At 45.6% G+C, this 26,954-nt stretch overlaps 1 protein-coding gene across 1 annotated transcript in view; it reads right to left on the bottom strand.

The window, feature by feature from the left end:
• LOC138568761 (mucin-2-like) overlaps positions 1-26,954 on the bottom strand; it is a 78,189-nt gene that overhangs the window by 27,317 nt on the left and 23,918 nt on the right. The window contains exons 3-6 of the mRNA XM_069646544.1: positions 24,136-24,246; positions 20,870-20,988; positions 1,038-1,096; positions 756-880 (exon numbers count right to left, since the gene is read on the bottom strand). Of these exons, the coding sequence (XP_069502645.1) occupies positions 756-880; positions 1,038-1,096; positions 20,870-20,988; positions 24,136-24,246 (414 nt within the window). The remainder of the gene's footprint in view (positions 1-755; positions 881-1,037; positions 1,097-20,869; positions 20,989-24,135; positions 24,247-26,954) is intronic.

Raw genomic sequence — 26,954 nt, 5'->3', positions numbered from 1 at the left:
TTTTAGAGCCAGGATGTTGGAACGTATACCGCTTACTGGGGTCCAGGCCAACATATTGATCTTTGGCATGCAGTGTCCCAGCACCACCCTTTTTGGGCCATGATCTATGGTCCACTATTTGACCCCTGAACGGGGGTGGATTTGTACCTATCCACACATGTCCTGGATTATAAACCCACCATTTCATCCTTCAGCCTTCATGTGGGGTATAGTTTCCTTGCTTGAATTGTCACCTAGTAAACAGGCTAGCTCTCAATGGTTGAATGCAGGAAATACTTATCATCATTGAAGCACAATCCCAGACAAGCTAGTTTTGAATGGCTCAAAACATGGGAAATCCCCAACTACAAGAGATACAACTTAAAAGTGGGTGTTCTGGGTGATTGGGGTCTAAACTTTAGTGCACAGTGTATAGCCCTTGCTTACAAGGTTAATCTCATCACGATGGTCCTCCCATTAATAAAACTTCATCCACAAATCGGAAGTGATGAGGTTATAATTCCTCCTGTCCTGGATTATAAGCCCACCATTTCATCCCTGACCTTCTGGTAGTGTGTCAGCCTTTCAGCCCTCATGTGGGGTACAGTTTCCTTGCTTGAATTGTCACCTAGGATACAAGTCAGCATATTATTCCCATAGCCTTTTCCTCCCCAAGAAATTGAGGGGAAATCTCTGACTTGTAATGTGACATTCCTACAGTAGTCCCTGCACGTCCTGAGCTTCTCAGATAACATTGTTGTGGGAGCACCATTTACCTGTAGAATTTGATGTGCAGTTTGAGTTGATAAGCATGGTATTGATCTCCTCCAAGACCTTGTCAGGATTGCTAGAAAGCGGTGCCTTCACAATGACCTTGTGCTCCACGTTGATGCTGCCGTTACTGCAACGAGACAAGTAGAAACACATATTACCCATGATCCTAGCATGTACCAGAGGCCTCCCTGAAAGAGCACGAAGGGACATGTGTTCATAGGAGTCTGCAGTCATGTTCATTAAGACCATTCAGAAGGAACAAGTAGCAGAAAATATGTTTTTACCTTAACTTAACGATCTCCACTTTGATGTAACCGGGAATATGTTGATACACAAACCGCATCTGAAAAGAAAGGGATAGTGCAGGGGTTAATCGAGAGTGTTATATAAATCGCCGCAACTACTCAGGCTCCTGGGGTAGGGGAATAGCAATAAGCCAGTGAGAGCTGCTTGAAAGTGTGGGTTACGTGCAGGACACCAAACCCAGAGACGGTGTAGAGAGGTCTGTCCTCCTAGTTATATCCATAAGCAACCATAGTGCTGAGACCAAACCGTACAGTGCCCCTGTTGTTTCAGCACCCCTCTATGCTTCACCAGGGCAAACATGTTATTTCGACGGAGGAAGGGGGAGATTACAGGAAAATAAGGAGTCTCCTGGGTTAGGGCAGCATGATCAGGATAGAAGGAAGCCCTAGTGAAGGAACTGGAGATCACTGCACCATGGTTCGCGTAGTAGCTTATACAGCACTGATAAAGCGCTTTGGATAAAGGCTCTATATAAATGACACATCATTATCATTATCATCATTATAAAGATAGGTCCCCTTTGGGGTAAACTTTACTGAATTAATTGCATAGTCCTTGTTGTCTAAACACACATGCACTTGAAGGCAACTCATTATTTGGTCCAATTTGGGGTTGCATAACATCACATGGGCTTATGTTAAGGCATATTTAAGGCATCTAATACATGTTCGTACATGTATGTTCGGAAATCCTTCATTATGTGTACATAATGCACAAAAGGGACCTATTTCTTTCATGTATTTTTTATAAATTGGTGGAACTGCTATTATTTTCTTATTGTACTTTCCATCCATCAATGACTAGTCCATGATCTACTGACCATAGATGGATTGTAATGGCACAGTTAAAAAGTTACCCAAGTTTAACCAGTCATTGCCTGCAACCATGTGTCCTTATTCCTACTATTTCAGTATTGTGCTGTAGCGCTTAACATGTAATTGTTCAACGAAGATGTATGTACAGAGGACAAAGTGGGCTGGAACAACAAGGTCACACCATCTACTTCCCTTACTTTTCAGTGAACCCCCTATCGTTTCCTTACTTTAAGTCACACGGATCTCCCCATCTGAGATTCGAACCAGGAACCTGCAGGTAGCAATCCAGTGTCACGCCTCGCTGTGCTAAGCCACAGGGCATGGGTTTGGTTGTTTTATGTGCATAGATTGCTTGGGACTAAACGACCATTGGCCTAATCGGCTGAGAACTTCCTTTGTCTTCTGAAATTGTCCATGAATGGTTACAGACACAGGGGCCTGTGCAGTGAAGGGGGGGTGGAGGCGGAGTGCGGCGACAGTCCCGGGGATTCCCCTTAAGAGAAGTGAATGGTGGGTGATTGGAAACGGGGGTGGGGGGGTGCTCAACTATGCATGTTGAGGGGACAACGGCGAACTAATGGTGGTCATTTTAATGCATTTTATTTCACTGTTTTCTTTAGTCTGGATAGAACTGCTGTAAAACACAGAGTTGTGGGGTGCAGGGCTGGACTGGCCTACAGGGTACTCTGGAGATTTCCCGGTGGGCCTCTGAACCCTGGGCCTCTTTTGGATTTTATTTTTACATTCTCTCATAGGAAAAGGGTTGGGCTTGCTTAATATGTGTAATTTGGGGCCACTTTGAAAATCATTTCCAGGGCTTCTTCTGGTTCCCAGTCCACCCATGGTGGGGTGGAGTGGAGGAAAGTTAGGACCCAAGTGTGGGGTTTGATTTAGGGTTCGGGGGGCGTTGAGGATAAGTATGGGGTCTGTGTGGTGGTCTGGGGAGCAACGGGGGCAGGACAGCTGGGGACATAGTTCCACCACTATTTTTTTTATTTATACTTCGACCACTGTGTATGTAATGTAAGCATTTGTAAAACTCTTGACAGTAATCTGTTTCCCTGGGGATAGAGAGTCCTGTGCGTGTATATACCTTTACCTTTTAATGAAGTGTCCCAATATTACCCGACTCGGTCCACTGCCATATGTAGCACTCATAACCACATCTTCACGGACGTAGCAAATCAGCACAGAGCCCATCATATCACATCAAACTGCTAGATACAGCATTGCAACTCTGGCCATCTCTGAGTTCTACCAAAAGTAATCTCTAACATGGAAAACCATCAGGGGTTAGTTCGTTTTGCAGATGAATTGCGGAGGCCCTGACCCCCAAGGGTCTGTCTATACTTATGCTGGAACACTACAGTGAATGTGGGTCACCCCAGGGGGTAGTTAGTGTTGCCATGTTCATGTTGTCACAGCTAGAAGCCATGTTGTCAGGTGCATGCCACCTAGAAGCCCTCTTTGGGGTGGCAGCCTGGGAGATCGACGTAGCATTTAACATGGGTGGACACTGGTGAACCTCTTTTCTTCTTAGATGTTATCTATTTGTACCAGTATGCCTAATCCTGGGAAAGCATGGGCGAACTCCACAAAAATGACCCGCATTTATACATTAGTCACTGTGAGGAATTTTACCATCCGCACGGGGAGTGTTTGCTCACCTGGGCTTTTTTTAAAGTTTTGTAATTAAATTAATGATGGGAAATCAACCTCAGAAAATGTGTGGGGCTAGTCCGCACACATTTTCCTCTGCTCACTGCACAACAAACACATAGTCATGTGTACTCTGGGGGGACACAGTCTACAGGCACAGACCTCCCTGTCACATTTAGCTGGAAGGTGACAGCCACAGTTACATCAAAGCATCTCTGAAGGGGTAAAGCAACACCTTCCTCCGGCCATGGGCAGCCTAATTAAAATAACAAAGGCTCCATGGATCCACCCTGTTCTATTGTCAAAGTTCTGTTTCGTGGCAGCACGTACTGATGAGAGTTAATTGAAACAGGCCTACGATAGGCCTGATAACAAAAGGGGATAGGAAACCCCAAAATCTCTTTGATATGCAATGTGTCAACTTGAAGCTAGCTCCCACCCCTCTGTATGAAAGGCAGTAAATGGCATGGCTGGGACAACTGTTTAGAGTAGGCAAACGCTGCAGGGAACCCCCTTTCAAAGGGAAGAAGTATTTGAATTGATGGAGACAGAAAGTCTGTTCTTGTCACAAACTTCAAGGGAAACTTGCGCTTTGATCAGGAGCCACAGAGAGCTCAATTAAACAGAGAGACACTTTGATCCACAACAGACAGGAGGATGGGTGGGGCTTAGTAGTACATGTTGTCACCCATTACCTTTCCTGTTGCAAAGCACTCTGGTTATGACCTCACGCATAACAGAAGATTGTTGGAGGTGACCCAGGATTGGTTCATTAAGTTAGGCTTAGCCTGCACCAATCACTGGGGCACATTTGGCTTTAAAAGAGGGCTGAACACCTCCCTTAGCAGATCATCCAACGACTTTGAAAGGAGTAAAAAGAATTATTCATGTGGACCCTGGCTTGAAGGTACTGTCTGCCTTATAGCTTCTGCCATTGAAGGAAGGCCAGGATTTCCAAGAGGGAAGCAAGATCCCTCCCCTAAACATCTCCCAGGGAACAGACGGAGATACCGGACTCAGAGGACCCATCCCGCAGCCCCAGAATCGGTACCCAGCCAGCACACAGCGTGCCCTGCTAGGTTCTGCCGGCAAGCTTCCTAGGTAGGCAGTGCCAGAAAGTCTCTGAACAAAGGACAAGGCTGTTGCCTGCAAACACAGCCTTCAGCGTTGGGCCGTCTGCCTTAAGGGACGACACAAGCCCTGTGAAGAAGCTAAGGGAGTGCCAAAACAAGCATCAATCAGCGTCCATCTTTTAAGGACATTTTCGAGACAGTCGAGCCCTCGAACCTCGACCGGGTGCACCACTGACTGTTGTCACGCTGCAGTCACTATAGCCATCCGAGACGCCTTGACAGCATTCCAGATCCGCCATCCAGCAAAGAGACAACGATTCTTGACCCCGAGTTGCAGTGTGGGCCAGCATGCAGCCGTCTGGCCAGCCTCACTTGCCGAACTGCCTGTCGCCTGATACCCGCAGCTGTCTCCTGTCTTGAACTCTGTCACAGGAGTTGCTCAGTGTCCTGAAACCGACTCAACACTGTCGAGCATCAAGATCATCTCAAGCACCAGGTACGTTCTGGTTCTATTCCCCTAGTCCTTCCCCGAAGGCCCTAGTGACATTTACAAAATCTTGGTGCGTTGGTGCTGAAACCAAATAACCTTGAACAGTTAAGACTGATTGCTTTACTGACTACCCTCCTGTCAGTATACAGAGTGCCTCCCTTTCCTTCGTGTAACTGTCTGTCCTCTGTGTTCCGTTACAGGTGGGTTGTATTTTGTAGTGTGCTAGAACTGTCTGTTGTGATAATAATAAAGTAGATAGTTTTATTCAACCTTGACTGGACAGTACCTTTTATCATTGGATAATAATTGTATTTTCACTGTATTACAACTAAAAAATGATCCACGGCCTTGCGGAGATAAGCCTGCCGTTCTGTCCCCATTACCAAAAAGGAGGTTTATAATTGACTTGTGTTTCAATCTGTTTGGATCCCTTCTGGTGTACTAGAGGTGTGGGGCTGATTGATGGTTTAGAAACGAATATTCATCCCTGGATAACTGGTGCCCCGGAAGTTGATTTGTCACAGTCACTGATCAGAATATTATTACTTTGGGGCTCAAACAGACCATGGCCATGGCCAACCTATCGCAATGCCTTGCATGCTCCCAATAGCTTCCAGCCCACCCCATAGTACTACAAGACGCGTGTTTTCTACTTCTGGTGCAAGAGCGGTTCAAATAGGAAAATGGTGAACATGCCGCTCTAACATGCGTGAGCCTGCCAAGGCCCAGTAGGGCAGTGGGACGTATTATGGGGCCCCGTGTGTAATGTCAGCAGATTGCCTTCACTTGCAGCATACTCATTCAAGGCCCCTTGAGTAAATTCTCAAACATTTCTGGACGGATGTACAGAAAAGTTGCGACCCACCTGAAGTTCAGGTGATTTAGTTAACCCTGAACTAGTTCGACCAGCAACACTCCTGACTTATCCTTGGCATCTGGATCCAGATTATACAATGTTTACAGTGGTGCTTTGAATTTGTTTTTTATTTGTAATTTATAAAGCGCTTCATGCCAAAGCACTGGACATATTATAACAACACGGTACAAATCAAAAGAATAATGACATCAAGAGCTAAAATGAAAAAAAGAATAGATGGCCTTTGAGGACAGAGCAGGAAAGGTGGTAGGAGATTGAGCGAAGAGAAAGCGGGAATGGTTGAAGCCGGAAAGATAACTTCGGCCTTAGAGAAGTTAAGAAAGAGATAGTGGTCGAACATCCAGGATTTAAGGGCCAAAAGACACAAAGTGAAGGTAGCGTGGATATAGGAGGTGAAAGCAGAAAAGGACAGGAACAGCTGGGTGTCACAAACAAAACAAACGTAGGACAGACCCTGAAATACCATGAGAAGAAAGAGAAGACCGAAGACCGATGTAGAGATTGGTCGATGGTGTCGAAGGCGATTGACAAATCAAGAAGAATCAGAAGAGAGGAGTGTTTCACATAGCGAGCAGAAAGGAGAGAGTCACAAACAGAATGATAGAAAGAGAGAGGTAAGGTAAGACAGTAAAGAGAGATAGACTTTAGAAATGAGAGAGGAAGGAATAGGATCAGAGGGAGAGGAAGTCGGAATCGCTCTGGACAGCAGAAGCGCAGTGTCTGAATTAGAGAGTGGGAGAAAAGAGGATTTACAAGTGGATTGAGAGGAAGAATGAGAGTGGGGAGTAGGCGAAGAAGGACAAGTTTAGAGGTAAAGTAGGAGGAGAAATCAGAAGCCGAAATGGTTAAGGTAGGAGTTTGGTCAGGAGATGGAGGATAGGGTATAGGAGTCAGTGGTTGGAAAAGACAATGATGGTGGGAGGAGTAGGAGTTAAGGAGGTCCGAATAATATGATCGCTTGGCGGAAAGAAGAGCAACATCAAATGAGGAATGAAAAGAGGACAGCAAAGAAGAGTCAGAATCGGAGTGTGACTTGTGCCAGCTTCGCTCCGGGCGGCAACAAGTTTGTCGCATTGAGCTGAGCTGCGGTGTGAGCCATGGCTGTGAGGGTGCACTGGTAGGAGAGAACGGGGAGGCAGGATAAAGCATGTTGAGGGTGGAAGAAAGGGAGGAGGAGAGAGAGGAAGCAGTGTCGTTACTGAAGAGAGATTCAAAGGTTGCATGAGAAAGGAGAAGGGAGCTACAGGAAGGGAAACGAGGGGGTATTAATAGAGCGCAGATTGTGATTATAGTATGTGTGAGGCGGGGGTCCAATTAGGGAACTGAGAGAGGACAAGGGGGGGTAATGACCAAGAAAAAGAGACGATGATTGTCAGAAGATTGCACAGGAAAGGTAGAAACAGAGGAGAGGAGAAAATAAGGTGAAGATGAGAGCCAAGGGTATGCGAAGGGGGGGTGTATAGAGGAGAGGTAATAGGAGTCAAAAATAGGGAGTAAAGGGACAGGCGAATGTGAAGAAGAGAGGTGAAGATTAAAATCGCCTATGAGGATTAAAGCAGTGGGAGAAGGGAGGAGGGCGGAAAGAAGGGAAGGGCATCGAGGCCGTTGGAAAAGGAGCTTATGGGGCCGGGAGGGGGGTAGACAGAAGGAAAGCCAGAGGGAAGGGTTTCTGAAAGGATATATAAAGGTGCTCAGAAGAGGAGGTGACAGGAAGAGTAGATAAGACAGGGGCCGGCAGTAGCAAAAGATGATAGACAGAGGGGTGGTGGTTTTGCAAGAAAGAGGAAGGAGTAGAAAGAATAGCAGCTGTGACAGAATTTATTGCAAGGGATTATCCAGGTTTCGGTAATGCAGAGGAACTCTGAAAACGTGTCTAGAACGGAATGAGCCTTGTTATCCGAGCAGGGGGTAGGTAAGATTAGGGAGATTCCGGTTAGTAAAGTGAGACGCAGGGGACTGCGGGAGTAAAAAGGAGGGATAGGGAATGACATCAACGCTGACAGGATGAAGAGAATACTAGAAAGCAGACAGAGAAATGAGCAAGCAAGATGTTAGCAAGAGTACAGCCAGGGATTGAAGAGGCTAGCAGCACTGGGAGGGGCGAAATTAGGGCAAATGGAAACCGCTGAGCAAAGGAGTAGCGGCGGAAGAGGTGGCAGCATGAAGAAGAGAGGGACATGGTAGTGGCTAGTGCACAGCACCAACAAGAAGTCTAGGTATAGTGTCAAACTGCGGAACGCTGCAGGCAGACAGCAACAAACAACTTTGCCACGCCGGGCATTTTATTTATTTATTTATTTATTTATTTATTTATTTATTTATCTATTTATTTATGTATTGTTTGTTTGTTTGCTTGTTCAGGGTTTATACAACAAGAAAATACTGTTTCAGAGAGCCCACAAGGCAGGGAGGGAGCAGAGGGGGGGGAAAGGGGAAGAATGGATGAACCCACTATGTCTTGTGAGTATTCAGAACGTGCAAGTGCAGCATCTAAGAAGGAAGAGGGGGTAAGTGTTAGGGAGTCCGAGCTGAATGGTGAGCCACAGATAAAGTGCTAGGAATGTTGAGTGCTACATGGACCGGGCTGCGGGAGGAGTAAGTGCGAACCTCCAGGGCGGAGGGTGTGCCGATGCAAGTACTGTGGATAGACAGGAGCTGGGCAGAATTGGTGTGGGAGGTCAGGGCCCCGAGGATGCATAAGGGCACACAGGACACCAATCTCCGCCCTGAAGAAATGTGGACCAGAGGCCAGTGGGTGGGCCAGAGGAGGAGCATCAGGTCGAGTCTTCACGGTACAGCGGTTTAGGTGGCAGTGAGAGTCTAAACACAGGTCACAACTGCTCTGCAAGAGGCAGGTTTAAGGTGCCCAGCCAACACAGGGATTGCACAATGTGGTACACTTCTGCAGACAGCAGCAACCAACTTCTCTCAGACTTCTCTGGGTTTGATGAAAAATGGTTCAGAGACAGGTGGGCGGGCCAGGAGGCATAGCATATACCCACGAGGTGGGCAGACGGGAAAGAGGTGTTGGGTGGATCGCTGCAGTTCAAGACAAGCTACAGCAGAGACCCTCAGAGCAGTGCAGGTGAGTGGGCCACTCCCTATGGAGGACATCAGGTTGAGCCTTCACGGCACAGTGACTCGGGTGGCAGAAGGAGTCCAAGCACAGGTCACATTTGTTCTGCAAGAGGCAGGTTCCAGGCACCCATCTGCCACAGGGAATGCACCATGCAGTGCAAAGCTGCAGATACCAGCAACCAACTTCACCCAGACAGATAAAACTTGATCTAAAACCCTTAGCATTCATGTTGTTGCTTGTGTAATATGAAAAGAAGCAAACAGGTCGCGCCTTGAAACACTTGTGTATAGGCGCGTTATAAATGCCATATAATATCATATCAAGAATCTACACCTATCCATTTTTCCTGCATGGACCTGCACCATGCAGAAACAAACCCAGTGCCTGATACACTGGACAACTCATCCCTGTGGTCATTGGTTACGGGGTGGTCACCCTTTACTGTATCCACACATTTCAGCCTGACCCCCAACCCCTGTCCATTCAGCCATCAAAGTCAAGCGCCAGTGGTGCACAGTACCACCACCTCCATTTCCTTGAGGACCCATCTGCCACCATCACAATGAACAGTAGTGTTTACTGCAAACCGTGGGCCTCAGACATGCGGGAGACCGTCCCTTGGATAATCCGCACACGAGTTCGGTGGTGCAGTCCATAACATAGAACTGCTATACCACATGGAGTAACATTAACCCTATGCTTTGCTACAATGACAATTGCCCCACGTTTGATGGAGACCTTGTTGGGTCAAAACTCCACAAAGGTTAGGGCTGCTTGAAACTTTACTGCAATAAAATGGAGTTGGTGATTATGGGAATAATGCCTGTTTTATGGGGCTACCTTGTTGGCCCTCCATATGAGGCCACACCTCTCACATGTCCCCTTGCTGAAAAACCATGAACTTAAACTGGTTTCCGCTGTCACTGCTCTTATTCAGTCTTGAATAGTCTATGGGAACTCCCTGTGTTTAGGACTCCCAGAGTCTGACCAAGAATGCTGTCACACAAGCATTATCTTGCATCGGCTACCCATTGGCTACCTAATATGCGGCGCGTTCAGTTCAAGTCCAGGTTTCTATCTTCACAACTAGTGCCTTATCTTCCCCATATACAACTTCACACTTCTTATCAATTGCTCTCTGTTCCTTGTTTCCGCTCCTTCAGGACAGGAGTTACACTTAGTCGCTGCTGGGGCCTCTTTTATGGAGTGTGCATCCTCTCTGTACACTGGCAATTACAAATGTTATTCCAAGACCTTTGACAGCATGCCTTTCTTGGTTATCTGGTTCTTAGTAGTTGGAAATCTATGAGATATCCTTTAACGAGGGATTGGATTAATGAGTTATATAATTTGTCATTAATTGAAAAAGTACTGTTTTCGCAAATGAATATGCCTCAGCTATATGAGAAGATAAGGGAATGGGTTCTTGGATCTCTGTATGCGTTTACGTCAGTGTGTATACTTTTTACTTGTTGTTTGATTGTTATGATATGGCATTTATGATGCGCCTATACACAAGTGTTTCAAGGCAGGATGAGGCAAGGGAGGGAAACAGAGGGAAGACTGCGACAGCGATCTTACTAGGCCAGGTGAAATTGAGATCGAGCAAGTGCAGGGAGGTGGGAAAGAGGAAAAGTGCGAGGAGGAAGGCGGAGGGGAAGTGCAGTACATAGGAAAAACAGTAAATAAAGAGAGACAATAAATAGGAACAGTAAATAAGAAGTGCTGGTGGCAGGTGCAAGGGTAAGTGCAGACATCAAGTGTCAAGTGCTGGTAGGGGGCTTTAGGGGTATAGAAACAGTCTCACAGTGCAAGGGTAGCCAAGGGGGCAGTGCAGGTATGCAACTGGTGGGAGTGGTCCTGGGCCCGAGAACAGAGGGTAGCCAGGTGACCAGTGCTGTTTCAATATCTGCCAGGAGAGTTCAGCAGGGGAGAGGAGGAGAGAAAGCAGAAGCAAAGAAGAAGGTCTTGAGGTGCTTCCAGAACCGGAGATGGTTCTCCTCAAGTTTCAGAGAGGCAGGGAAGCTGTTCCAGAGGGAGGCCCCAGCCGAAGAAAGAGGTCTACCACCAACCCGTAACTTGGAGAAGCGGATGACCCTGAGGGAAATACGAAATCCTTATTTTTGCTTTCTGTAATTTAGGCTGTCTAACCAAAGTCTGGGTTTAACACTTTTAAATTTACTAGGAGGGGGCAACTTTATGGTCAACCTTTTACCCAAGGCACTGGGATAGGGCTGGGCAATATATCGAGTTTTGGAGTTATATCGATATATTTTCAAAAGCAATAGAGGAGTGCTCTACACTGGGGATGACATCAAATAAGTGACTCCAGCAATGTATTCATTAGGGCTTGTATTCTTTATGACACTCCTTTTCACAAAGCTACAAAGTGAGGGATATAAGGTTTTAAATGGATCATAACCAACAGGATTGCTCTGTGTAAACTACCATACTATCATAAGCAAATCGGCCACCAGTGTTAGCAGTCCAGTCCAAATGATAAACCATGGGGCCAAAACATGGCTGGGTTTGCTCGTGTTCCTGTGCAGAGGAGATGTGGTCTAGCAGTTGAATTGGACTGGCCCTTTTGCTGGCAGGACTGAGAGTGTTTTGCATGTGGCGGTCCCCTTCAGTAATGCCACCGACATGTTAAAAACAAGCATTGGCAATGTGAAACAGTTTGGGCTTTTGGGTTGGTGTGAGAAAGGCAGTTGCCAGGCACATCCATAGTGGTATTAACTGGCCATTGATCGTAGCAGGAGCAAAATGGTGCAAGTACCTGGACATCTAATATCAGTGTTTGGCAAATGCCTAATACTTATACACAAGCCACAACTGTTGGCTTTGCCAATGCGTGTTTTTAACCGGACGTTACTGAAGAACACACATAGTGCTTATAAATCAAGTGGCTGTAGGCAGACCTGATAAAGAGATATTGTAGTGGGTTTACAACGCCAATTAAGTCATTAACTCTCAGAAGACTGCTTTCAAAAAACAGTAGCAGGCACATCGAGTGCAAAGTTTGTTGCAAAGGCTTGGTTAAAAAGAGCTCACATAGTTCCAATGAGGAGGTGTTTTGGGGCGGGAGAGGTAGAATCTGGGTGGAAATGGCCTGGCCATAGGGCTTAGTATAGGGATGTGCAGTCAATGGGTGGGCAAATCACCCAACAGCACCTACAAGCTGTGTGTCCCTCCTCATATGCCATTCCTCCCTATATGCACTGCACTACAGTAGTAATGGCTTATAGGTGTTGAAAGCGACACCTAATAACTCATGCTAATGAAGGCATGGAATACTGCCAGAGCAATGATAGTACCTATGGTTAAAGTAGTATTTCATCCATCACTTTTGTAGCACCAGGAAGCCTCCCAAGTGGTAGATGTCATGCAATTCAAAACCCTTTAAAATTACATTTAATAACATTTTAATTGTACTCCTCTTTCCCTTCACAATTGCGCTGTCCATGTACCAACCCTTGTTTCCTCACTTATGCCTCAGTAGATAAACCCATCGAAAAGAGAATTTGACTAAAATGTGTAAGATAGCTCAGAAGATGATGCACCTTCTGCATTGATCAATCTGCAAGCAGACGGTCCCAAGATTTCACCCTTGAGGAGCTGTCAAAGCATTCCACCCTTCTCATGGGGATAATATAAGTAAAATTGAGTTGGCTCGTGCCCTTCTGTCCCAGGAGGCACTGGGAAGCTGGCTGATGCCACAGGGGAGTTTTAACCAATCTTTCATCAGGCACAAGTGGGAGCATCAGGTGACACTCACATGTCTGGGAGAGAGGGGAGAAAACCAAAATGAATGTGTTGCAGGTGGCAAGTCTTTGGTTGAAGCAAGCATTCCCCATGCCCAAGACCCGTGTGCACCGCCCCACCACTCACACACTGTGTGGCAGATGGTGAATGTATGGCCACAGCTGTTAAGCTCTACCATGCCATTCATTTCTGGGTGATAGACGGATAAAAACGTCCATCGAAATCCTGATTTGTCACAAAACACCTTAATCTCCTTCATCCTAACCTGAGGATGAGCATCACTGAGCACCACTTCTAGAATGCCTTCTCTCCTAAAGATTTGTTCTAAGACTACAGTGACCTTCCTTGATGTCACTTCATCCATAACCGGCACTTCTGGCCAACGTGAACATATTTCTAGCATTTCCAACAAGACCTTGTTCCCATGTCCAAAACAAGGATTGAGCACACCAATGCCTAACTCAATCCAAGGAACCCCTTTGGCAGTGGAATAGGATTCAATGAGAGTTTACTAGTTACCAAATTCTTGTCGCAATGTGTGCAAGGTGCACACATATTAAGTATCCCCTCTACCTTTGTGTCCATCACTGGCCACCAAGCTCTCCCTAATCTTCATTTTTGTTATTGTAACTCCCGGGTGACCTTCATGGGCCAAATTAATTATCTGTCCTCTCAACATTTCAGGAGGTATGACCTTAGACCCTGTCATAATCCACCCATTATCAATTGACAACTCCTTTTTAACCATAGAGTACCTTTTATACTTCTCCTCTAATGTGTCCATTTCCATCCAATCCAGTGTTTTACTTAATTAAGCAACTCTTCTTCTCTACGGCATTCTTCCCACTCATCTCTTCCTAATGTCTCCAGGAGCATTTGTTCTATTCACCGGTAATGGCATCCTAGATAAAAAATCTGTCACACAATTTCTCTTTCCTGGCAAATATTCCACCTCACAATTGCATTCCATTAACTTCGTCTGAAATCTGGCAATCCTCCCGGTTGCCGTAGACCTTCCTCTCACTGTCAAGACTTCTACTATTGGTTATGATCCATCCTCATCACAAATTCATCTGCCCAAACATACTGCCTTTAATGTTCAGCTCCTCAAAAACACGCTAACAACTCCCTTTCAATTACTGTATAACGTGTTTTGATATCAGTTACTGTCCTAGATGCAAACATGATTATTCTCTCTTGATCTCCACCTTTCTGTGGTAACACAGCACCCAACTCTTTATTACTCCCACCCACCATAATTATTGATTTTGTTCCAGGTAAAAAACCTCCCAACAATGGTGCTCCTATTACTCCTCTCTTAATCTCCTGTACAGCCTGCTCTTGGCTTTCAGTCCATTCAAATTTCACGTTCTTCTTCATGAACTTTCTTAAAGGCTGAGTAATATCTGTGCATCCTCCAGTAAATGTTTTATCATACAAGCCCAGGAAAGAATGCAATCCCTCTTTATTACTGGGACAAGTAGCTTCCTCTATTGCCTTCACGCCTTCGATCTTGGTTTATATCCAAGTTTAGATAAAGTATGGCCCAAATAATCTATCTCTGATGTGTCAAGTCTGTATTTACCATGCACCACAGTAAGTCCCTTCTCTTCCAACTTCTTCAGCACCATGCATAGTCTTTCATCATGATCTCTTTCTCTTTGCCCACACACTAAAATAGCATCCTGAAACACTTGCACTCCTGTCATCTCCCCAAACATGTGTGACATTACACTTGGAAATAAAGCAGCTTAGAATGCAAAGCCAAAGGGCATCCTCACAAAGCGATACATTCCTAAAGGAGTTATGAACGTGGTGTATTCTCTGGATTCCTAATGTAATTGGATTTGATATGCTGCAGAAAAATCAATTGTGGAAAATGTATCTGCATCAGGTATCAAGTTTAACATCACAGATATCGCTGGTAAGGGATATGTTTCTACCACAATTGCCTTATTCAACTCTCTAAAATCCATACAAATTCTCACTTTACCATTGGGTTTTCAGGCTATAGAAATGTGAAACACCCACTCAGATGCCTCTATTTCTTCTATTACTCCTCTTTTGTGTCTGTTAAATTCTTTCTTAATATCTTCCCTCAACACTATAAGTATGTGTCTCACAGCATGCGACATTGGCTTGACACCAGCCTTGAGCTCAATCTTGTGGCAATATCCTTTAATCTTCCCTATCCCATCTTTAAATACATTAGGAAACAATTCTCTTTATTTTCCCCTAGTATACTCTCCTCTCTCACTTGTCCTCATAATTGATACAGGTTCCTCACTCCCTGGATTGAGTATAATTTTAAGTTTGGCTTGATTTTCCCAGCCCAAAATGTTCACTCCTTTTTTAGCTACATAAACCTTCACTTTTGGTAATCTCCCCTTGAGTTCAATTAAGGCCATTCTATAAACTATCATTCTAATCAGGGAACCCTGAAAGGCTGCTGTGTTGATAATATCAGATTTCTTCAATTCTGAGTTATAACCCTTCCTACAGATCTCTATCCATTTGTGTTTTGTAATAATCATGTATGGCAATTCTGAATCAACCAATAACTCTGAGCACACTTCATCAATATAGAATACACTTTTTGGAGGCTTCTTTCTTTGACCATCTATTATAGTCACTACCTCCACATCCTTCCCATCCCTTTCCTCTTCTTCATCTTCCTGCACCCACTTTATATCTTGTCCTACAATTATTACCTCATCACTACTATAATCATGTGACCTACATACAAAGTGTCTCACGTGCATCTACTAAGGCACGTGGGTGAATTAGGAGGAAGAACTCACCTTGAGTAAGGTGACATTGTCCACACATGCAGCACATGCCTAGCAACTGCAAGCCTTGCCAACGACAACTTTGCATGCGGGCACCAATTGTCTTTAGAAACAAGGCCTGGTCAGCAGCTACTATGGAAACCAATCACCCAGAAATAAAGGCACACTTGATATGATCAAAGATAACTTTGACCAGCCTTGAAATGTACTGAATGATGCACAACTGATGTGGGGCTGATGTCCGCCTTCTCATTAGCGTACATTAGGTCAGATTATAAAGCACTCTGCTGAAGGCATGTAATATAATGAATTCTTACCTGACCAGTCACGTATATTAGGTCAGATTATAAAGCACTGCTGGCAAGCACGCCTTCTCAGTGGCAGTGGGGCTTAAGGCTGAATGTTTTGCATCAGATGGAACATCCACCAAAATGACTCCACCATCCCGATGAACTCCTCTCTCTTGGAAACAGTGGAAGCAGGAATTCGTAACCTCTATGGATGCCCTGGGAGCATATGATTATGTTGATTCCAGGAAACCCTTCCTATTTTTCCACTTCCTGAGCAGTGGAAGACAGAGGGCGATCCACACACTGCCTCCAAACATAATGGGACCCAATGAGGACCTCAATGTGTTTGGGTGGGGCAATGACCAGAATGGAGGACTTTGTACGGTATTGGAATACATTCTACACTACATATCAACAGGAAGGTGAAAATATCGAACAGTATATCAATATACTTAGAACCATAACAATTTAGACCAATTCTAAATGAGGTGAAGAGGGACAAGCTTATGGTCCCATTAATGGACAAGGAGCTAAGGAAAACTCTGTAACATCAGATAAGATTAATCATACTCTGGAACAAGATGTAACTAGAGCTAAATCCATAGAGGACAACCAGGCATGGGCAGGAAATATGGGTACATGGACAAACTGCTCGTCAAACTCAAAGATACACCATAGGCCTGATCCTGATGTTTGCACAAAAATAGAAGAAAAGGACTGCGGCCAAAGCAGAACATATGACTGCTTTGGGTGTGTGCCAACAACCATCCATATGGGCAGGCCCTGCCCAGCATCCAACAAAGTAGGTGGTGCCTCTGGGAAGAAGAGGCACTTTGCCAGGTATGAGAATCCACAAAGGAAAAGGACAGCAAGAGGTATGTCAAGGACTCAAGACAACTGCCTCTAGTGTCTGTTCTGAATGAACAAAAACCCTCTGCCAATAGCGGAGCAGTAATGCCCATCAATCTTGTGGAGAAAACAGGTCTGTATGTGGCTCCCAAGGATCATGCCCAGATCTCGTGATTGTCTGTAGAAGCCTTATTCGATTTGTGCTCCCTGTGTTTATACTGTCATAGTGGCAACCCTGTAGGCAGCAAAACTCTGCAGCATAGCAGGGAATCTAAAGCCACTCAACATCAATCCAGGACATTAATCTAGACATCACATAGGAACCATTGGATACTTCAAAACACAGATCACCTTCAAAGACAGCGGTCCTTTGGGAAAAGACTGTGGTGTCAAAAAAGGAGTGGCACTGTTAAGATGGCACCACCAAGCTGCCCTCGATGTGAAATTAGATGCACGCGGGGAGATGAAAATTCTCCAGGTTCCCAGGGACGAACCACTGGATATCATCAATGAAATTATTGAAACATTGCCTGATGTAGTTTCTTTTCTGATGTGTTTTCAGACACTCTGAGATGCTTGCAGATCTTCTGCTACGAAATTAAACTTAAGAGAGATCACATGCCCGGGAATCGCATAGTGCGTCAGTGCCTACACTTAAACAAGACCGCTTCAAGTCCAACCTCAAGTATTAGACGAAGAGAGGAACAATAGAGGAAGTTCAATCCTCCCAGTGGGTCTACTGGAAAAGCTATGTCCAGAAGGGAGGCAACAGCCTGCGCCTGTGTGTAGACCTCCAAAGCCTGGAGCGCACGTCGTGGTGGATGCCCAACATCTCCCAAACATCTGTCACCTCCTCAGCCTGATATGGGGTGGAGGAGCTGTTCTCTATTCCACTTTGGACCTGGGGTTAGCATATCACCAGATACCTCTACACGCTGGGTCCAGGGACTGTACCACTTCATGACGCTGCAGGGGCTGTACTGCTTCCTACGAAAACCCTTTGGATTGGCCTCTGTGGCTTCCATATTTTGAAGAGTCATGAAAATGGTTCTGAGGGAAGTTTCAGAAGTAACCTGTTTTCAAGTTCACCAGGTGGGCTTTTTGTAAAAAGTGGTGGAGCACAAGGCGATTATGGGCAAGGTTCTGGCTATTTTACAGGACAGTGGTATGTTCCTAAAGAGAGACAAATAAATTATTCAGGTGGGAAGTGGAGTACCTGAGGCATCTCCGATGAGGTGGTCGAACCGAAGGATAATTTACTACAGGCGATATTGCTCCCGACCCAGAGAACAAAAAGCATTCAGATAATGGATGTATGCCTATTGATTGAAAACAAAGGGTCACATTTTATTTGCTTGATTGTTTACATCAAATTCTTTACCACAGAATTCGGGGAGAGACCCCCGTACTCACCTCAATATCCTCATCCGACCCGTTGCAATAGTGCGTGACCTGAAATCCCCATTAGGGGTAAAACACGAGGAAAAAAGTGTGAGCAAAAAAAACGTGACCAGTTGCTTTTCCAGCAAAAGACCTACTACTAAGATCATTTCCGGGGTTGGATGAGTATTATTCAAAATGTGTTCCCACATTTGCAACCCTTGTGCGAGCACTCACTGCAATTCTTCAGAAGAGGGCCACATTGGAGTAGAAGGAGGATCAGAAATACAGACCCAAGGCGCACATAACACTAGCACAGAACGTTACTTATATAACAGTTCCTCAGCCCTGTCATCTGAAATGTCCCAGTACACTTACGGGTGAGGCTCGTCCTTATGGCTGTAGGGCAGTTCTTTCACATAGACGTAAAGGTGCTGGAGAACGAGGCTGCCTATGTCTTGAGGATCCTCAGTCTTGCCTTATGTTAGGGCTAGTGAGACCTATAACCAGGTTGTAAGCTCCACCGCTTTCATTTCTCAGAGGGACTGAGGAGGCGCTCCCTCAAGCTTCAAGGGAAATTCGGTCATGCTGTGTGATGGGCACCACGACAACACAAACATTTGACCCTGACAATACGTCCCAGGTGATTGGACTTCTTTACATGGGTTACGTTCCAGGTATGGGGAGAGTGTGGCAGAATGATTAAGGGCAAGGAGGAAGGGTGCAAGGACCACCCAGTAGCTCTTAGGAGAGCTCCCCATTTTTGGGGTAATCCCTCCTGCCCCACTGAGTAGTGGCATTTAGGTTCGCCCCCTGTTTTTGTGAGTTCCTGTTCCCGTGCTGTGCCTAACCGAATCCTTTCCCCTGCTGGTGTTACGGGCAAGATGGGAGTTGCTGTGTCCAGGGTGACCTGTATGTTTACATGTTTTATCACACCGCTGTGTTCTTCCCAGGTTCCAGGTCAGTTCATCTGCCTGCTTATGGGTAGAGGATGTACCCTGCTAGACAAGTTAATAAGCAACCTTACCTGTGCTCCAGCCTTCTGCCTCCTTGTGTGGTCCCTGCAACAGTCTATTTTTAGAGCTCTTGGAATAGCTAGCATGATGAACAGTGCAGATTGCTCAATTGTACAAAACGCAAATAAACACCACATCATCATCCGTGGTGCCCTTGTATATACTTGTGAGCTGCCCACCAGCGTGAGGCAGCAGGAGGGGTATTTTACTGCAATGTGATGTTCTACTGCCCCGGACCCTGCAAACGACCATGCTGTGTCTGCTCCAGGCTGGTGAACGAATGAGGCCAGAGTAACTAAAGAACAGGAGAAGGGGGGTTAGAATAGGAGAAGGCCTATATCTTGCCACTCATCCCATCGCATGCAATTTATGGCTTTAAGGTTAAGAAATAATGCTATTGGTGTGGTCATTGCCATCCGCACAACCGCACATGCTTAGCCAAAGGACACATCCGCCATGCCTTCAGCAATGTAAATAATTTTCAAAACACCTGTCGGTCATCGCAAAAGGTATGGTTGTAAGGCACAACTCACAGGATCAATCAAAGAGCCCTGGCATTTCTTGCTGGCCACTTATAGGTGCCATAGTAGATGTAATGGGTAAACTAGCATCCAAATTGCCAGCGAGATCCATTACGTGCAAGGCTAAATTCCAAGCTTCGCTATGATGCAAGAGAGTAGTGTGTGAAGTCAAGCTCTACGTCCTCTGCCCTGTGGGTGGCAACCGTTGCCCTCTTAGGTCCAGAAATGTAAAGCAAATGGTCCTTACTTCATGCGTCACTTCGCTACCAAACCTCAAAGCATTGGGCATTGGGCATAAGATCATTGAACAATACTTCCCATCACTATTCAAGGGCCTGGGCAAATTGAAAGGTCATCCAATTAAACTGTGCACAGAGGAAGCCTTAAATCCAGTGGAACAACACTACCAAGAGATACCTTTTCACATGCAATAAGATGTAGAAGTGGTCAGTGGACCCACGACCTGGGCATCCCCTATAGTGGCCTTCCAAAGAGATGGTAGAGGGGAAAGGGGCATCTGTGTGGGCAAGACCCTCAGCAGGTAGATTCACAACATGATTCACCATCTCAACGGGGCAAACGTGTTCTCTAAGCTTGAGCTTGCCAAACGTTATCATGAGCCAGAATTTATCACATTTCAAAGAATATTACAACTAAGGGAGGATAGCTCAGCGGCAACGCGTTCGCTTGGGGTGCAAGACGACAGGAAGCAACACAGGTTCTATCCCTGGGTCCGTGCTAAGAAACCTCTGGGTATTTAAGCATGTTATAAATATGCAACTAAGACAAAAAAAACAAGTATGCAACTAAAAAAAAAAAACTATTCCTGTAACAGGAAAAATGCAAATTAATGACAAGCTACCCCTCACTTATATATCAATGTTTCAACCTGCGGACGAAATGCAAATGTTCGGGGCACATGGTCAAGGAGGAGGAAGTGTGCGCAATAGGGGGCAACGAGAGCGTGACCCTAATTCACATTCAGATTAAACTCATTAAAAACAAAAACTGCGGTTATCGGACTTTTTTGCGCTTTAGTATTACACAATATTGTAGCTGCCTTTTTGACATGACATTATGGACTGTAGGGTTTCAAACGTAAATATTTCCACATAGTAAACGCCCCTTCGTACTCTCACCCACTATTCAATGCAGAAAGCACCTGATTTAAGGGTAGAATTTGATGTAGAATTGTTCTTTTATTTACCTGATTCTGAAAGCGTGTATTAAACGTTTTAAAGTCTTCAGAGTTTTTATCATTTAGAGAAGGAGTAAATTTTTCATCTTGCACTTTTACAGTCACGTTGACAGATACAGGAATATAATCTGGAAAAGAAAAGAAACGTGTGATTGGTACATGAAGACAACGTTCATAAAATGGCGCATGAGAGATGACCTTCCCATGCAAGCATCATTGCGCCCCCTGCTGGATCAGAGTGCGTCTGTCAAAGGATGAAATGGTTCACAGTTGAGAAAGCAAAACACAGGAGTCCAAACATGGCTACAGGAAGTGTGCTAGTGAGAGCGCGGCTTGGGAACGGGAGAGTCAGGCAGGATCAGGCCCCCTGAGTTGGAGAAAGTGAGACTCAGCGCCAGAGACCTGAGGCAGTTGAAAGGGAGAAAGAGGTGCGGATATCATGAGGCTAGCTGATGAGATTAGGAAAGCGTGTGTAAGAGATACAGGAGCATGGAGGAGCGGCAGACAGTGACGGTCATGCCAGAGGCTCGAAGGCAGAACAAAGAGACCAGAAAATACGGGGGTCGGAGTGGCAGCATACTTGCCAACATGACCCATTCCAATCTATAAGTGCTTATACAGTCCTGATTATTTTTCTTTGCATTCTGGGAATTGTAGTTCCACTTTTCACATAATAAAACTCGGACTACAAGTCCCAGAATGTAAAGAAAAAAACAGTACTTGATAAGGAGCAACAGATTTGAATGGGTCATGTTGGCAACAATGTGACAGGATCCAGCAACACGGGTGCTGCCATCACAGTTTGAGAAACCAGAGGACACGGGAAGAGAGGTGAGTCAGAGACTGTTGGGGTGGGAAAGCTACAGACAGGCTCAGCGTGCCCAGAGAACTGTATTGGGCCTCTAGTGTGTGCACGGGGAAAAACATTTTGCATACTGGATCCCTCTCCGAACACTGCCCCAGGAAGTGGCGGCACAGAAATCACCTGGGTATGTCCCGCCCCACAGCCCACTCTAACGAGATTTATTAATGCCTTTGAAGGCCCCGAGAGGCACAACCACTTTCTGAAGCAAGGCTTTAGAGAGCCATTATTTTCAGGCATGCAGTGGGCATGAGGTCTGGAAGTATGGGGGGACGGGACAATCCTGAGAGTTCCTGCCCACCCCCTGCCTGGTAAAAGTAGTGCATGCCCCAGTAAGGATGCTTTTCATTGGATATTTCAGAGGCTCCAAAACTTGTGTTAGTATAACTTTATGATATATGGGTGACATGATATGTTATGTTATTGGGCATTTGTATAGTGCCTTTTACCATTGGTATGATCTCAATGCGCTGTGGGGTGAATGCCCTCGGACCCCGTAGTCCAGGTCAGGGAAGGACGTAGGGTAGTAAGTAGTGCGTGTGTGCACTCAGTATGTGTGCAGCTAGGCCGAACTGTCCTGGGTAGCTACATTCTAGCAGTGGCAGTGTTTGTATATGCGATTATTTGTGCAGCAAGGCCGATTTCTCCTTGGGGGATAGCTGCGATCTAAAGATTGCTGAGGTGTGCATGGTGGTGTATAATTATGTGTGCAGCTAGGTCAAAATTAATCGTGGGGGATAGCCGCATTGAATAGTTTTTTGGTGCAGAGGAGAGAGTCAGCATAATGGTAGGTATGTCCGAGTATCCATGCAGTTGGAAGAGGTCCCATCTAAGTGCAACACATTTCCTACTCCCGAAACCATCTAAGTGCAACACATTTCCTATCCCCGAAACCATCTAAGTGCAGCACATTTCCTATCCCCAAAACCATTTAAGTGCAGCACATTTCCTACCCCCAGAACCATCTAAATGCAATACATTTCCTATCCCCCGAAACCATCTAAGTGCAGCACATTTACTACCCCCTAAAACCATGATGGGAAATTGTGAGGCCCAAGGACTTCCTCGCACAAAACCTGGAAAAGTCCCTTTGAAGGCTGAGAAGTAAGAATCCAGAATCGGACTGGCCTATCCGTGGGGTTGGGCGGCTCTCACACAAGAGAGGCCTCCCGGATGAAATCTCTGTAAGGCCACAGGAGAGGGAGCAGCTTGCCCGGTGAAAGTTCTCTGCCTCGGTTCTCGGGGGCCCCACCATTGCGAATGTAATGCGCCTGCGCTCTCTATCCTGGAACACCCCTCGCTTGGCGAAGAAGTACCCAGCCTGGAATCCCCTCTCTCCCAACCTCGGGGATAGAGGGGCATTGCCCGGCACAGTAAGGGGGTACCTGCCAGAAAATCTGACAACCTGCAGCAGGAAGAGTTCTCCAGGGTCCTGCATTGTCAACAAATGGCACTGGCTCGACGTAAAAAGCCTCGGCACCCCTGATTTCATCCTCTTTAGTTCCTTAGAGTCCATCAGCTTCAGCACTTCCGAGGTCATTCTTTTAAGTGCTAATTACTTGCTGTTCAGCGCTACCGATCTGATCACTGGTGCTTAATTTTTAAAGGAGGATTATTTGCCATCCAACAAACTAAATAAAAGTCCCGAGGAACCTTTGCTAGCAGCCAGCCTTCCGGTGACACCCCACTCCCCCATCTCTTCTGCCCTGTGTGGGGGACACGCCATGCTGAAGCCCTCAAGTGACCACTTAAAACATGTTGGAGACAATTTTTTTAATGATTTTCCACTTTTCCTTTTTTCGCGTTTTAGCAAAGTAGTTCTGGGGACCTTCAAGCATGAATTGAATATTTTGAATGGTTTTCACTTTAAAAAAAATATATAAAAGTTATCGTTTTGCAATATGATTTTCTGCTGCCTGCACTCCCTCTGCACTTCTAGCGGAGTTAAGCCGCGGGCTCAGCCAGGCTACCAATATGTCAGCAATGTGGTGCATTAGGCATTTAGTGGGAGCTCAGCTATGATATGATAAGTTATTTATAACGTGCTTAATACCCAGAGGTTTCAAAGCGCAGAGGCGGGGGTCGAACCTCTGTTGCTCAATGTCTTCTTGCTTCCAAGGCGTGCATTTTACTCCTGAGCTATCCTCCCGAGCTAGAGCATGTAAGCGCCCAGTCATACTCCCATTGGACTCACCCACTTCGTTCAGGCCATCACTGTGCCTTTCTCAGAGTTTTCTGGCTGCTTTGGGAGTCTGGGCATCGAGGCATGCCCTTCCCCCTCTACTCAGGGGTTATTCCATGATTGTAGGCTAGAAGAGGCATTTTGTTTCAGGGGAGGAACTGGGCCACACTTCTGTGTTACATACTTTGAAGGAATAGGATATTCTGCTTGCAGGAAAACATCAACACTTACCAAGAACAACCTCATTCACGAGGAGCTCACACTTGGGACCGTAGAACTGAGGAAGGCAGAGGCACTTGATCCCATCCCACGTCCCTCCATTGAGACACTTCGGCACGGGAGCTGTATGAAAGAGAATCCATGAGGACCAGTACTGCTAAGAGTCAAAGAGCATCCTTCCATCTGCAATCATTGAGACACTCTGGGGGGGGGAGGAGGGGAGGATGTATGGAATGAGAAAGAGAATCCATGAGGACCAGTACTGCTAAGAGTCAAAGAGCAACCTTCCATCTGCAATCATTGAGACACTCTGGGGGGCGAGGGGGGATGTATGGAATGAGAAAGAGAATCCAAGAGGACCAGTACTGCTAAGAGTCAAAGAGCAACCTTCCATCTGCAATCATTGAGACACTCTGACGGGGGAGATGTATGGAAACAGAAATCCATGAGGACCAGCACTGCTAAGTATCAAGGAGCAACCTTCCATTGGCAATCATTGAGACACTCTGGGGGGCGAGGGGAGGGGGGTATGTATGGAATTAGAAAGAGAATCCATGAGGACCAGCACTGCTAAGTATCAAAGAGCAACCTTCCATCTGCAATCATTGAGACACTCTGCGGGGGTGGGGGGGAGAAGTATGGAAAAAGAATAAGACTATACATGAACCAGTACTGCTAAAACTCAAGGAGCAATCTTCCATCAGCAATCAGTGAGACACTCTGGCGGGTGGGGGGCGGAGGGGAGATGTATGAAAAAAGAATAAGACTCTACATGAACCAGTACTGCTAAGAGTCAAGGAGCAACCTTCCATCATCACCAACCATTGAGACACTCTGGGGGGTGGGGGGTAAGATGTATGGAAACAGAAAGAGAATCCATGAGGACCAGTACTGCTAAAACTCAAGGAGTAACCTTCCATTGTCAATCATTCAGACACTCGGGGGGGGGGGGGGATATATGGAAACAGAAAGAGAATCCATGAGGACCAGTAACGCTAGAAGCCACACACACTCAAACCCACTCGTTCACTTCATCACTCACTCTTTCTCTATCTCACTGGTTCTCCCACTCTATGTCACACACACATTCGCACCCTCTCTCTCTTTGCATGCATGTACGGCATCTATAAAATGCAAACTCAGCCAAGAAGAAATGGAGCACTGTACCTATGTGGCGCCGTCTCGGGCTAACAAGTCAGGAGGGATGGGGCAGCACTGGTGGAACATGAAACTGCATTCAAAAGCCTTGCAGAACAAGGATAGCAAGCATAGGTAAAGCCAATAGTTTTGACCTTTGCATAGTGAAGTGTTTTCTGTTTTTTATGCATGTTGCCCAGGTACTTGTATAATACAGCGGGTACTCACATCTTGTGCACCACACTATTCAGCTAACAGGGCAGGTATTACCAACACATGATGGTTCTCACCTCATCTACTAGGTACTGCCATTAAAAGCATAGGTATTCCCACCAATTATAAGGTATTGCCTTACTTTGGTCAGAAACACTCCTCATTTGCCAGGTGTTGGCATCACAAGCCAGGTACTCTACCCATGTCAATACCTCTCACCAGGGATCCATGCCATAACATTATTGCCATCGCAAACAAGCTACACTCATCATGTACTAGATAATCATTCAACATGTCTAGGTCTCCGAACCATGTCAAGCATTTCCATCAAATAATAAGTACACTATATATCAGCTGTTGCTATCAAATATCAGATGCTCATGTCATAAGGTAGGCAACACCATCAAGTGTGTGGTACTCACGTGATATGGACGCTATTTCTATTGCATGCGATCAAGTATTTCCATCCAGTGTCCAGGCACACTCACTGTATGCAGATATTCCCATCAAATGCCAGGTGCTCACAATATTTGCCAACTATTCATATCAAAAGTTAGGTGTAGTCACATTGTAGAACAACGAATACCATACAATCCCATATACTAACATAAAAGCGGTCCATGGCAATAAAATGCTTGCTACATACCCATACATCAGATGCCCGTCAGGACCATACAGTGCCCAGGTACTTGCATTACAAGCAGCTATTGCCATCAGATGCCAGTTACTCCCATCATATGCGGGGAGTTCTTAACAAATGCTGGATAATCACCACTAAGTGACAGGTAAAAGCATCATGTGTCAGGTATTTACTTCAATAAGCAAAACGTTGGGTGTTAACACCCAGCAATGTCTAATGCTGTCCTGCAGCTCAAAGTCAAGCTTCACTTTTGTTATCGCTCCGGTACTTCAATTTCTCAAATGTATTCACTCATGTTCTTCAAACACAAGGTACTAATATGCGCGGTATCATCAACATGGTGTCTGGTCAATGCATCGAATTCCAAACCGTCGAATGCCATACCGTAGCAAGAAATGCATCGAAAAAAAAGCTTTGAATACATTTTTTTCAATGGTAAAGGGTTTATTTTAATTATAATGGGTTTTTGAGGTTAAAAAAAGGGGGGCAGGAGAGGGGACCCCCATTTAAAAACAATGGAAAAAAAATGTATTCAATGCCTTTTTTTCAATGCTTTTTTTATCTATGGTAAGGTATTCGATGCGTTGGCATTCGATGCAATGACTATAAACCATCAACATACCACTCTGTGGGTATCTGCCATCTGTATTGTCCACATCAATTGCCAGGGATTCTCCTCACATCTCAGGTACTCACATCATATGCCACGTATTTCTAAAACAATTGCCATCATATTCAGGGAGGGGACATGTGAAATAACAAAGGGTGCATGGTCCGCTGTATCCAACAGGCCTCTCTTCTTATCCAATGGAGCTTGACTGACTTCAAGGTGCACTAAAGC

This window comes from Ambystoma mexicanum, chromosome 1p (genome assembly GCF_040938575.1).
Source record: "Ambystoma mexicanum isolate Mex_15411 chromosome 1p, UKY_AmexF1_1, whole genome shotgun sequence".
Lineage (NCBI taxonomy): Eukaryota > Metazoa > Chordata > Amphibia > Caudata > Ambystomatidae > Ambystoma > Ambystoma mexicanum.
Note: the sequence above shows the minus strand (reverse complement) of the source record. Positions and strands in the feature narration are given on the sequence as shown.